Source organism: Staurois parvus, unplaced genomic scaffold (assembly GCF_062004578.1).
Source record: "Staurois parvus isolate SC_StPar_1 unplaced genomic scaffold, SC_StPar_1.0 ptg000155l, whole genome shotgun sequence".
In the NCBI taxonomy this organism is placed as follows: domain Eukaryota; kingdom Metazoa; phylum Chordata; class Amphibia; order Anura; family Ranidae; genus Staurois; species Staurois parvus.
The window spans coordinates 15,931,608-15,944,704 of record NW_028317951.1 but is presented as its reverse complement, the minus strand read 5'-3'; the positions used below and the strand labels follow the sequence as shown (position 1 = coordinate 15,944,704).

General features: G+C 38.5%; 1 protein-coding gene across 17 annotated transcripts in view; it reads left to right on the top strand.

Moving 5' to 3' along the window:
• TNIK (TRAF2 and NCK interacting kinase) overlaps nt 1-13,097 on the top strand; it is a 389,337-nt gene that overhangs the window by 357,413 nt on the left and 18,827 nt on the right. For all 17 annotated transcript variants that reach the window (XM_089675505.1, XM_089675500.1, XM_089675502.1 and 14 more), the window contains 4 exons: nt 3,443-3,613; nt 8,261-8,404; nt 9,152-9,286; nt 10,329-10,429. In XM_089675505.1, coding sequence (XP_089531631.1) covers nt 3,443-3,613; nt 8,261-8,404; nt 9,152-9,286; nt 10,329-10,429 — 551 coding nt within the window. The remainder of the gene's footprint in view (nt 1-3,442; nt 3,614-8,260; nt 8,405-9,151; nt 9,287-10,328; nt 10,430-13,097) is intronic.

Below are 13,097 nucleotides of genomic sequence, written 5' to 3'. Positions count from 1 at the left end.
AGTAAAATAGATCCCCTGCAGCCAGAAACAATAGACCCCCTGGCAGCAATAGATCTTCCCAGTAACACTATATACCCCAGCAACAATAGACCCCGGCAGCAACAACAGATCTCTAAACCCTCTAGCAGCCAGTAATAATAGACCCCTCCCTCCCTCCCTCAACAATAGATCCCTACCAGCAACAAATGATCCCCCAGAAACATTACACTCCCCCACTCAAGAATAGATTTCCTCCAGCAACAATAGATCCCCTAGCAGCAAGCATCCATAAACCCTCTAGCACACCCCAGCACCCCTTGCCATTACATACATCCAGTGCTGGAGGTGCCAGAACTGTGTTCCCCATGTTCCCGCTGAAAAATAGCCATGGTTCTGAGCACAGGCAGGAAGTCCCCGTCCCGCTGCCAGAACACAGCGCCATATGATGTACAGTTGTGTTCAAAATAATAGCAGTGTGTTGAAAAAAAGTGAATAAAGCTCAAAATCCTTCTAATAGCTTTTATTTCCATACACACAAATGCACTGGGAACACTACACATTCTATTCCAAATCAAAACATGAAGAAAACTATATAAAATTTGTGTTGTTCCTCTAAAACAAATTGAAGAAAAGTGAATATTAGACTGTTCAAAAAAATAGCAGTGTTTGTATTCTTCTTTACAAACTCAAACATTCACTATATAAACTGAAAAATGTTTGAAGATTTTGCTTTCCTTTGAATCACTTAATGAATATTTAGTTGTATAAGCACTGTTTCTGAGAACTGCTGTACATCTGTGTTGCATGGAGTCAACCAACTTCTGGCACCTGTGAACAGGTATTCCAGCCCAGGATGATTGGACTACATTCCACAGTTCTCTATTTCTTGGTTTTGCCTCAGAAACTGCATTTTTGATGTCACCCCACAAGTTTTCTATTGGATTAAGATCCGGGGATTGGGCTGGCCACTCCATAACGTCAATCTTGTTGGTCTGGAACCAAGATGTTGCACATTTACTGGTGTGTTTGGGGTCGTTGTCTTGTTGGAACACCCATTTCAAGGGCATTTCCTCTTCAGCATAAGGCAGCATGACCTCTTCAAGTATTCTGATGTATTCAAACTGATCCGTGATCCCTGGTATGCAATAAATAGGCCCAACACCGTAGTATGAGACACATCCCCATATCATGATGCTTGCACAACCATGCTTCACTGTCTTCACAGTGTACTGTGGCTTGAATTCAGTGTTTGGGGGTCGTCTGACAAACTGTCTCCGGCCACTAGACCCAAAAAGAACAATCTTACTTTCATCAGTCCACAAAATGTTGCGCCATTTCTCTTTAGGCCAGTCAATGTGCTCTTTGGCAAATTGTAACCTCTTCAGCACGTCTCTTTTTCAACAGTGGGACTTTGCGGAGGCTTCTTGCAGATAGCTTGGCTTCACATAGGCGTCTTCTAATTTTAACAGTACTCACAGGTAACTTTAGACGTTCTTTGATCTTCCTGGAGCTGATTGTTGGCTGAGTCTTTGCCATTTTGGCTATTCTTCTATCCATTTGAATGGTAGTTTTTCGCTTTCTTCCACGTCTTTCAGGTTTTGGTTGCCATTTTAAAGCATTTGTGATCATTTTAGCTGAGCAGCCTATCATTTTCTGCACTTCTTTATATGTTTTCCCCTCTCCAATCAACTTTTTAATCACGGTACACTGTTTTTCTGAACAAAGTCTGGAACGACCCATTTTCCTCAGAATTTCAGAGAGAAATGCACTATAACCAGCATGTACAACATTTGCTGCCTTCCTTCCTTAAATAAGGGCAATAATTGCCACCTGTTTTTCAAAGAATGAATGACTTCACTAATAGAACTCGACACTGCTATTATTTTGAACATGCCCCTTTCAATTAGTGATTCAATTACACAGAATCAGCAGCATGCATGTCATGACTGTTGGGTCTGTTGGATTTCTATTACTCTACTACACCTGCTAGTAAATTATTTGCCATGTAGAAATATCATTTCTACCAAAAACAGTGATTGATCAGGTTAGTGATGCCCGACTGCTATTATTTTGAACACAACTGTATGTAGCTGAGGCTACAAACAGTTCATATGGTGCTGACAGCCACTACATGTGTTAGTGAAGTAATTTGTTTGTTTAGAGCAACTTGGTCCAAACAAAATATTATATGGAGATCAGCTTTAATGCATTAATCAGGTTTTCATTGTGCAAACAATTCCCTGCACACTGACCAGCTAGTCTGGTACAGGCATTGTCTAACAATTTGTGTTGAAAAAGAGGTTTTAGTTGCACTACATTTGCAAATACACGTGGAAGCCACACTGCCTTTATATTTCTGTCTGTGATCTTACTGGAGATGGTCCAAGAGTTATTAGAATCCAACTTCCTTCAGCCACAGACCTTCAATATAGCCAGGTGCACATTTGAACTGGTGGATGGTGCTACCAGAGACATAGTAAAAAAAAGTATTAAAAATATCACCAGTACACTGATGTAGCAAAGCAGAAAATAAAACTTTTTGTTCACCACCACATAATATGCAATGTTTTGGGGCCACTGAGAACCCATTTTGCTGCCTGAACATGGGGTCCTCAGCAGCCCCGAAACATTGCACATTATGTAGTGGTAAATCAGTGTTTTATTTTATGCTTTGCTATGTTGGTGTTCTTATTGGAGATTGTTCCCCTCTTTTCCTGTCAGTGGAAAAATATATTCGACAGACACAATGACAAAATACAGTTTAGAGTCTTGAGGAAAGGTTAGAACTTGTTGCTTTCTGTGTCTATGTCAAAGTGAAAATGCTCCATCCATTTCTTCTATGGTAAAAGGAAGGGAAGGAAAAACACTCCAATGTGACACATAAAATATGACAGAAGTTTCAACTCTTCCTAATTCTATCCAAAACGTGTTAAATGGCTGAATTTTAGATACTGTAACTGTACACAATAATTTGTTGCATCCATTTTAATTCTTTCTTAACTAGACCTGTGTTCTAATCTTTCAGGTTACTTATATTTTTTAATCAGTATTAAAACTCTGAAATCTGCCGGTCAGTCAGTGGACTTTTGTAAGGAATGTTCTTAACAAATATTTTGTTAAAAGAAGCAGCACCAGTTGTCATTCTTCCCAGCTGAAGGATATTAGGCCATTTTGATTTCTTTATTTTATTTTGTTGCTGCGCTTGAAGTTTTATTTCTTTATCTCCTTTCCCCTCTGAATGAGAATGTCTAATCATGAGTGGGTTAGCAGAGGCCTCATCAGCTCTTGCTAAACTACATGCTTATATGACAGAGGACTGTGGGAGATGTAGTTCAGCAACATCTGCAGCCCTCAAAGTGGTCCACCCCATGTATGAAATGTGAAATGCTGAGATTTGTCACAGAACACGCATGCTCCATTTTCTTATTCTTTTTTTGCTGAATGAAGAGAGTGTTTTTTTTAGCCCTGTTTACTAGCGAACTGCTTAGACAAGAACAAGCCAAGCTGAATGAGGCCAGAAAAATATCAGTGGTAAACGTGAACCCTACCAATATTCGTCCTCACAGCGATACTCCAGAGATCCGGAAATACAAGAAACGCTTTAATTCTGAGATACTTTGTGCAGCATTATGGGGTAAGTCAACTTTTGTTTTGGGGAAAAGTACATTTTTGCTGAATTTTCCTTTAGCCTAATTCCCTAATAATTTTTATGCAGTTTGCCTTTCATGAAAACTTTCATGAACCACAGTACCTTTGTAAAGCACTGACCTGGAAAAAGTATTCAAATTAGAAAGACCACATGAAGTCAGAACTCTTAATCTACATACCTGTCCTGGGGAGTGGCTCAAATTAATCAAGCTTCAATTTACATGAAAGCCAAGCTGCTAGATTTTTTTATCAAGTACATCAATTTTGAAAGAAATGTGTGGGCTGCCATTTGAAAGTGTTAGCTGCTGTGTCTTGCTTCAATATGTCATTATTATGGACCCCAACAACTCCATAATGAAAGTCAGAGAAAAGTTAGATGTTCTTATGTCTACTGTTTTTGGGTCAGTGACTCTGACATATTGAAGACAAAGCATCATGAAAGCTGGGTATAGACAGATCAAAGTTCATAATTTGTGACTGCCCCCTCTTGATAGAAGTCTGTCATTAGAATGACTTCTGTCAAACGGGAATGTTGGAAAACTTTTCTTGATCTGTGTATTCTGACAGTGGAGGGTCCTGCATAGAGAATACAATATTCCTGCAGGGAGTAATTCCTTCATGCATCTCACTTGTGCGAATGGAGAAAGCTGTGTTTGTTGGCTGAATTAAACAAAACACCTATGCCCAGCTTAACAGGCAGTCAACTAGCATTTTTAAATGAAGCAGCCTGCAATGTCAGCTTACAAATTTCTCTTATTGTGTTGAAGATGAGGAACATTGGACTATTAGGAGTATTTGTGATATGCACTTAATGGTTTGTGGCAGCTCTCTAATCCTAAGGAACCTTTTAGATGGTCCTAGTGGAAACCTGTAGGGAATTAGGAGATTTCAGGGAAGGACAAACCACTCTACAGGTGAAGTCCAGAAAGTTTGCTGTTCAACAGAAAAATCCAACACATTTTGGGGGCTAGAGAACATACAATAGAAGGTATAGTCAATGACAGATTTAGCTATACAATACTTGTCAATTAATGGTAACTACAGTATGGGTTTAGTGTTTTAGAAATTCTTAATGACGCATCAATTCTTCTCATTTATAATACATTCATTGCATTTGGACCACCTTGATAGTGAATAATACTTAAACAAAAATATTAAATAAACAACTAATCTAATATCATGATAATATATTTAAAATTCATATAATCATGTGGTCATGTATAAAGCAATCTAGTAATAATTTGAAAATTATTAGGGAAAAAGTATACAGTTTGAAAAAATGTTAGGAAAAAGTTGACTGGAAATTCAAAGACTAAGGTCTGGACTGAACTGAACAAGCAGCATAGGAATCAATCTAAATTGGAATGGCAGTAAAATGTTAAATCCCAGCATATGTTTGTCTTTGTGGGAACACAAATAACGTATAGTACAGAAAATAAAGACCAGTACTTGTCTATGTATAAGATTATGAAAGGAGGGAACAGTAGTAATAACCGCTAGTAATAATAGAAGGATAGGATAATCAAGAAACTGTGTGAGTGTAGGAAGCCCCGTGGTCAGTGTGGGAGAAAAAACAATATGCAGATACAATTTTCACAAGATTTCCCATGCCTTTAGCGATCGCACCCCCCCCCCAAAAAAAACATCAGTGAACCACCTCCATGCTTCACAGTGGGGATGGTATTCTTGTTGACCCCTCTTCAAACTTAGTTGTGACCATAAAGCTCTATTTTGGCCTTGTCACTCCAGATTTAGAGTGCCAAAAGCTGTGAGGCATGTCAAGGTGTTGTTGGGCATATTGTAACTGGGCTTTTTGTGGCATTGGTGCAGTAAGGGCTTTTTTCTGGCAACTCGACCATGCAGCTCATTTTTGTTCAAGTATTGTGCTTTTTGAAACAACCACATTGTCTTTTTCCAAAGCAGCCTATATTTCTCCTGAGGTTATCAATGGGTTTTTCTTTGTATCCCAAACAATTCTTCTGGCAATTGGGGCTGCAATCTTTCTTGGTCTACTTGACCTTGGCGTAATATCAAGAGATCCCTGAATTTTCCACTTCTTAATAAGTGATTGAACAGTACTGACTGGCATGTTCAAGGCTTTGGATATCTTTGGATATCCTTTTCTATCTTTATAAATTCCATGACCTTGCAGGTCTTTTGACAGTTATTTTCTGATCCCCATGGTTCAATATCTAGCATGCTCAGTGCATCCACCTGAGAGCTAACAAACACATTGACTAATTATACACAAACTCTAATTGCAGTGTAAAAAGCCATAGAAGTGAGAAATTAACCTTTAAGTGCCATTTTAACCCATGCATATGTCACCTTGTGTGTCTGTACCAAGGTCAAACATTCCAGTGTATCTAAACTTTTGATCAGGGCCAATTGTGTCTGTTACCATTATGATTTAGAAAGGAGCCAAACAACTATGTGATAATAAATGGCTTCATATGATCGCTATCGTTAAATAAAAGAGAGTTTTTTTGGCATGATCAGTCATATTTTCAATATCAGTGCCAAAATTTCACGATTTCTGCCAGAGTATGTAAACTTTTGTGCACAACTGTGTGTGTGTATCAGATTATTTTCCAATGGTTACCAGATTGTTTCATATATGTATGGCTAAAGTCTTTCCATACAATGTTTTATCAAGTTTTGAGTATTTTTTATTGAATTATTATTATTACTATTGTATAGTATATATTATGTATTAATAAATGTATCAATTTACCATTAGATTTGTTGATGTGCTGCCTTGAAAAGTTACATACTGTATTTCTAAAACACTAGACCCATATGTTCGTTAACTCTAATAGGTGAACATTTTAATGAGTCATATCCTGATGAAGGAGGTCCCTCGTAGGCCCTGAAATGCATTGACTTTTCTTGTTGAAAACAAATAAAACTTTCTGTACTTCACAAGTGGATGAGCCCTTTCTTCACTCAAATCCCCATACATATTTTTTTAATTACAGTTTTCCTTTTATGGACATTTATAGAAACTTAAACGGTAAATTTGGTTGGCATGAAACAGCAATTCTAGGAATTTAGTTGCAGATAACTAATTAATGTACCGTAATTAATTGATAATCTTGATAATATTCTTTATTATAAAATGCTAGATTAATCAACAATAAAATTCCTGTCAGAAGCTGGCTGTTGGGGTTTCCTTAGTTTAGAAATGTTAGATCAGCAAGATTTACCATGAATGGTTTGTAAATATCCCATTAATTTTACAGTCTAGGTCTAGGACATAGACACTGTTTGAGTTTCTGCATTTTAGGTTAGGCTACAGGCACAGTAAATTTGTTTTGCATATTTTCATTATTTTATTTTGTCCGTGCTTAAAAGATACAGTTTAAAAAATATTTTGTTTTCATTCAGGTAAATATGAAATATTGCATATCAATATTATGCATTCTCATTTTTGGCAGGAGGTGGAATTTCAGTCTGTTCCTTGCATATTTTCCAGTCTATCCCTTCTTTCTGCTGATAAAAGCCTGTTTACACAGCTCAGTAACTAAAGCTAAAGTTTACATACACAAGTTAATGAGTAAGCAGAGTGACTCATCCTGCTCTTTCTGAATTACTCCATTCAATTTCAACAACTGCTCTCATTAGATAACCAACAGTGCTCTGGGATTCTTTTTAAAAACTGACCCTATTAATATTCATCAGATCACAGAGTGATATGCAGGGCCGGGAGAAGGGGGGGGGGGTAGGAGGGGGACTGCCCTGTGCACTGTCGTATCATGTGAGGTAGGGGGCACCACAAGGAAATTGGGTGGAGGAGATTTGTGTGGGGAGGGGGAGGCAGGGGGTAAGAGTTGTTTTAGGAAGGGAAATTTAGGAAGGTGTGCTAGGAGTGGTGATTTGGGGGGATTTGTGTTGGGAGGGGAAATTTTTTTTTGGGGGGGGAGATTTGTACTAGTATGGATAATTGGGGGGGATTTGTGCTAGGAGGGGAAATTTGAGGGGATGTGTACTAAGATAGGGGATAGGGGGATTTGGAGAGGGGGAGAGGATTTGTGCTAGAAGGGGAAATTTGGGGGGTAGAGGATTTGTGCAAGGAGGGTTTTTTTTTTTTTGTTGGGTCAGGGGGATTTGTGCTGGGGCATATGGGAAGAGAGAGGATTTGAGCTGAGGGGATGGGGAGGGGGGGGGGGAAATATTTGTGCTGGGATGGGGGATTTCAGTAGGATGGCAGGTTTGTACTGGAAGGGAAAATTTATAATTAGGGGGTAAGCTTGAAAATTCATGCTCGTTTTTTTTTTAGGGGGGGATTTTTGCTAACGCATAATGCTCATACCTCTTGGTGGGGGGAATCAATTTGGCATGTTTGCCCTGAGCTCTAGATGACCTTGTCCCAGCACTAGTGATATGTATCAGACACTTTTTATATACTACGCTTTATCACTTCAACCAGTGTACACAATAGTTATGAAATTTGTCTTGTAGTGCTAAACACATAAAATTAAAAACTGCTTTTTAAAAGTATATTGAAGTTAATGTAAACTGGCCAGCATGTGCTGACTCCTCAGGCAAATTGATACTCTGCATTTGAATTTATCATGAATAATTTCAGTTTCACAAACATTTGGTGCTACAAATCTGTTTTTTCTGCACACAGGTGTAAACTTACTAGTGGGCACAGAGAATGGGCTAATGTTGTTGGATCGCAGTGGGCAAGGAAAGGTCTACAACCTTATCAACAGGAGGAGGTTTCAACAGATGGATGTTCTAGAGGGACTGAATGTCCTGGTAACCATATCAGGTGTGGTATTGACATTTTTCCTATCTTGTTATACTTACAATAGTGTACAAGAAACCAGTGGGGCACTGTGTCTTTGTCTATAGCACAAACCAAGAGCAGATATTGAGTCCCACCTCCCTGACCTTCAAAGTTCTAGGCAGTCAGCTGTTCCTTCTGCCACCCTCCCTGCATGTGTTATTGATGCAAATAAACGATCAAAGTCATTCACTGTAGACTATTTCATAGCATTATGAGTGACTCAAAGATATTAGAATTTATAGTGCAGAATAAGAGCTTGAACACTCAAAGGTTTTTTTTTTAAGGGACTAAAATTGTACGGGATAATGACAAACAACTGTAAGTTACAGTTCAGGCTCTTTTAAGTTTTACTATTAAATCATTTGGGTATTTTTTTTAGAATTGTACCTGGAAAGGTGTGAGGTAAAAGAAAAAAAGAAAGTATTGTAATGAGACAATGGCATTACCACCAAGTATTTTTGTTAGATCTGGTTAACTAATTACAAGATTTGAATAGTGCATGGTATTTCATACCTACACAAACTTTTGTTATTGCATCAACAACATCATGTATTAACAGGATATATATATATATATATATATATATATATATATATATATATATATAAAATGCATATTCATTAGCTTCTGTTCTTAAATGTAAGTATAAATATACACTAATATGTAAGTTAAATCCAATCCTTTCGAATTTTTTTTTCTCAAGACTTGTTGTGTTATATGTTTCATTAGGGAAAAAGAACAAGCTAAGAGTGTATTACCTTTCCTGGCTGAGGAATCGGATATTGCACAATGATCCAGAGGTAGAGAAAAAGCAGGGCTGGATAACAGTAGGGGATTTAGAAGGCTGTGTGCATTATAAAGTTGGTAAGTTTTCTTTTTTGTAATACAGTATAATGTACACATGGTGTGTAGTTCTCAACAGCTAATTGGATATAGTCTGATATTATTGTTTTTAGTAAAGTGGCCCAAAATCCTTCTTCAGTCCAAAGCTTTTTTTTTTTTTTTTTTTACAATCCCCCATCCTCGTCATTGCCCTATCACTAATCTGAAATACTAAACTATCAGAATTTACCAGTCAGTGACAGCTGACTGTTGTCACCGGTTGGCTTGCTGTACCAGAATAACACCATTTGACAACATCTGCGTGTCCTGCCTGTGAGGTTGTGCTCCAGCATCCATTGTTGAAGAGGTCTTGAGCTTCTATTGGGTAGGGAGTGGTCAGCTTGGCAAATGAAAAGTGGGGAGGTGAAAATTAGCATACTGTAGATGATAAGAACAGTTTAGATCTGATATAAACTGGTATTGTCTGATTGTTCATAGTGAAATATAGTATCAGCACAATATTTACTTTGTGCTAGTATTTCCTTTACATACTTTTATACATACTTCAGTTAAAGCCACTCTGTTGCTGAAAAATAACTCTGTTGCTGTAAAAGAAGACACTTAATACTTACCAGTCTGGGTATACATTCATGGAATCCTTGCTTTGGTGCTTTACAAAAGTGCCTGGCATAGTAGTGACAGAGGAACCACAGAATGTGGTGGAGGAAGCAGGCATCCAACATACCTGGAAATGTGTTGGATACAAAGATTTTTGGAGCAGCTTTGTTTAGCAACAGAGCAAAGATTCATGAACAGATGTCAGGAGAGGCAGGTATGAAGTGTCTTCTTTTATAAGAACATTTTCATTTTTCTGCTTTCAGCAACATGGTCACTTAAAGTATTCTGTGTACTGTCTATCAAGATAAAAGAAAAATGTTATGGTTTATCCTTAGTTTAGTTATTATCTGAGCACAGAACCATGTGGTAACACAGTATGAATAAAGGTAATTGTCCTTTTGCATTTTTATTCTTACATCAAGACCTACCATGATAAAACCTGTATTTGTTTCACTCTTTTTTCTAGTAAAATATGAAAGAATCAAGTTCTTGGTTATTGCATTAAAGAGTTCTGTAGAGATTTATGCCTGGGCTCCAAAGCCATACCATAAGTTTATGGCTTTCAAGGTATGTAGCATGTCATTTTTTTTAATGAATATTTTATGTGAATGTGTGTGATCGTGTGTCTGTGTGTATATATATATATATATATATATATATATATATATATATGTGGCTTTCTTTAACAAAAGTAAAGTAAACAGTTTACATTCTTGGTATAAAGAGAAAACCATACAACATGGCTGGGTCACCACCGATCTCTCGGGCCCACAGTGGGTTTAGGGTTCTCCCTTGTTTTGGGGTACAAACAAGCCGCAAGAGATCAACAAAACCATGTCCACCCTTTTTTCCGGCAGTGAACCACTCCAAATATCTCATGGACACTTGCTGCTTCCTTCCAGTTGCTTTTCAAAGCTTCTTTACATGTGGCTCAATCCTTTGAGGACCAAAAATATACCTGCTGTCCAGGACACACACCCGGCATTGTGTATAATGTGTATATATACAGGTGAAACTCGAAACATTAGAATATCGTGCAAAAGTTCATTTATTTCAGTAATGCAACTTAAAAGGTGAAACTAATATATGAGATAGACTCATTACATGCAAAGCAAGATAGTTCAAGCTGTGATTTGTCATAATTGTGATGATTATGGCTTACAGCTCATGAAAACCCCAAATCCACAATCTCAGAAAATTAGAATATTGTGAAAAGGTGCAATATTCTAGGCTCAAAGTGTCCCACTCTAATCAGCTAATTAAGCCATAACACCTGCAAAATGTTCCTGAGCCTTTAAATGGTCTTTCAGTCTGGTTCAGTAGGAATCACAATCATGGGGAAGACTGCTGACCTGACAGTTGTGCAGAAAACCATCATTGACACCCTCCATAAGGAGGCAAAGCCTCAGAAGGTAATTGCAAAAGAAGTTGGATGTTCCCAAAGTGCTGTATCAAAGCACATTAATAGAAAGTTATGTGGAAGTGAAAAGTGTGGAAGAAAAAGGTGCACAAGGAGCAGGGATGACTGCAGCCTGTAGAGGATTGTCAGGAAAAGGCCATTTAAAAGTGTTGGGGACTTTCACAAGGAGTGGACTGAGGCTGGAGTCAGTGCATCAAGAGCCACCACACAGAGATGGATCATGGACATGGGCTTCAAATGTCGTATTCCTCTTGTCAAGCCGCTACTGAACAACAAACAACGTCAGAAGTGTCTTACCTGGGCTAAAGAAAAACAGACCTGGTCTGTTGCTCAGTGGTGCAAAGTCCTCTTTTGTGATGAGAGCAACTTTTGCATCTCATTTGGAAACCAAGGACCCAGAGTATGGAGGAAGAATGGAGAGGCACACACTGCAAGATGCTTGAAGTCCAGTGTGAAGTTTTCACAGTCTGTGTTGATTTGGGGAGCCATGTCATCTGCTGGTGTTGGTCCACTGTGCTTCATTAAGTCCAGGGTCAACGCAGCCGTCTACCAGGAGATTTTGGAGCACTTCATGCTTCCTTCCACAGACAAGCTTTATGGGGATGCTGACTTCATTTTCGAGCAGGACTTGGCAGCTGCCCACACTGCCAAAAGCACCAAAACCTGGTTCAATGACCGTGGGATTACTGTGCTTGATTGGCCAGCAAACTTGCCTGACCTGAACCTTATAGAGAATCTATGGGGCATTGCCAAGAGAAAGATGAGACATGAGACCGAACAATGCAGAAGCGCTGAAGGCCGCTATTGAAGCATCCTGGTCTTCCATAACACCTCAGCAGTGCCACAGGCTGATAGCTTCCATGCCACGCCACGAGGCAGTAATTGCTGCAAAAGGGGCCCAAACCAAGTACTGAGTACATATGCATGCTTATACTTTTCAGAGGTCCGTTGTTGTTCTGTGTACAATCCTTGTTTTATTGATTTCATGTAATATTCTAATTTTCTGAGATTGTGGATTTGGGGTTTTCATGAGCTGTAAGCCATAATCATCACAATTATGACAAATCACGGCTTGAACTATCTTGCTTTGCATGTAATGAGTCTTTCTCATATATTAGTTTCACCTTTTAAGTTGCATTACTGAAATAAATGAACTTTTGCAGGATATTCTAATTTTTCGAGTTTCACCTGTATATATACAGTTTGTATGTCTGGTCTATAAACAAAGCACAGTATAACACACCTGTGGTAAAAAAAATCCTCTTTACCAGTACGGAAGTATAGTACCACTTGTTGCCTAAATTTAATTTTATTGACAGGCATAGTCCCACCAATGTAAGGGATACAGCGGAACAGAACTACTTATAGCTGGCCAGCTCAGTTTTCCATACATCAATTGCATTCCACACTCACCTGTAAGCTCACTATTGCTTCAGCAAGCACAAAAATGAAAGGCCCCTTGACTGTGCTGATGAAAAATTGGCTATGATCAGCAGCTGACAAACCACAGATCATAATCACTCATTCACAATGTGACCAAATGAATAGGCTGCCCAAATGTCACACATGTTAAAACTTGTAAAAACATGCATCAATGTGTGTGTGTATTACTGGTACACATACACTCACCATCCACTTTATTAGGTACACCTGTTCAACTGTTTGGTAACACAAATTGCGAATCAGCCAATCACATGGCAGCAACTCAATGCATTTAGGCATTTAGATGTGGTGAAGACGACTTGCTGAAGTTCAAACCGAGCATCAGAATGGGGAACAAAGGGAATTTAAGTGACTTTGCATGGGGCAAGGTTG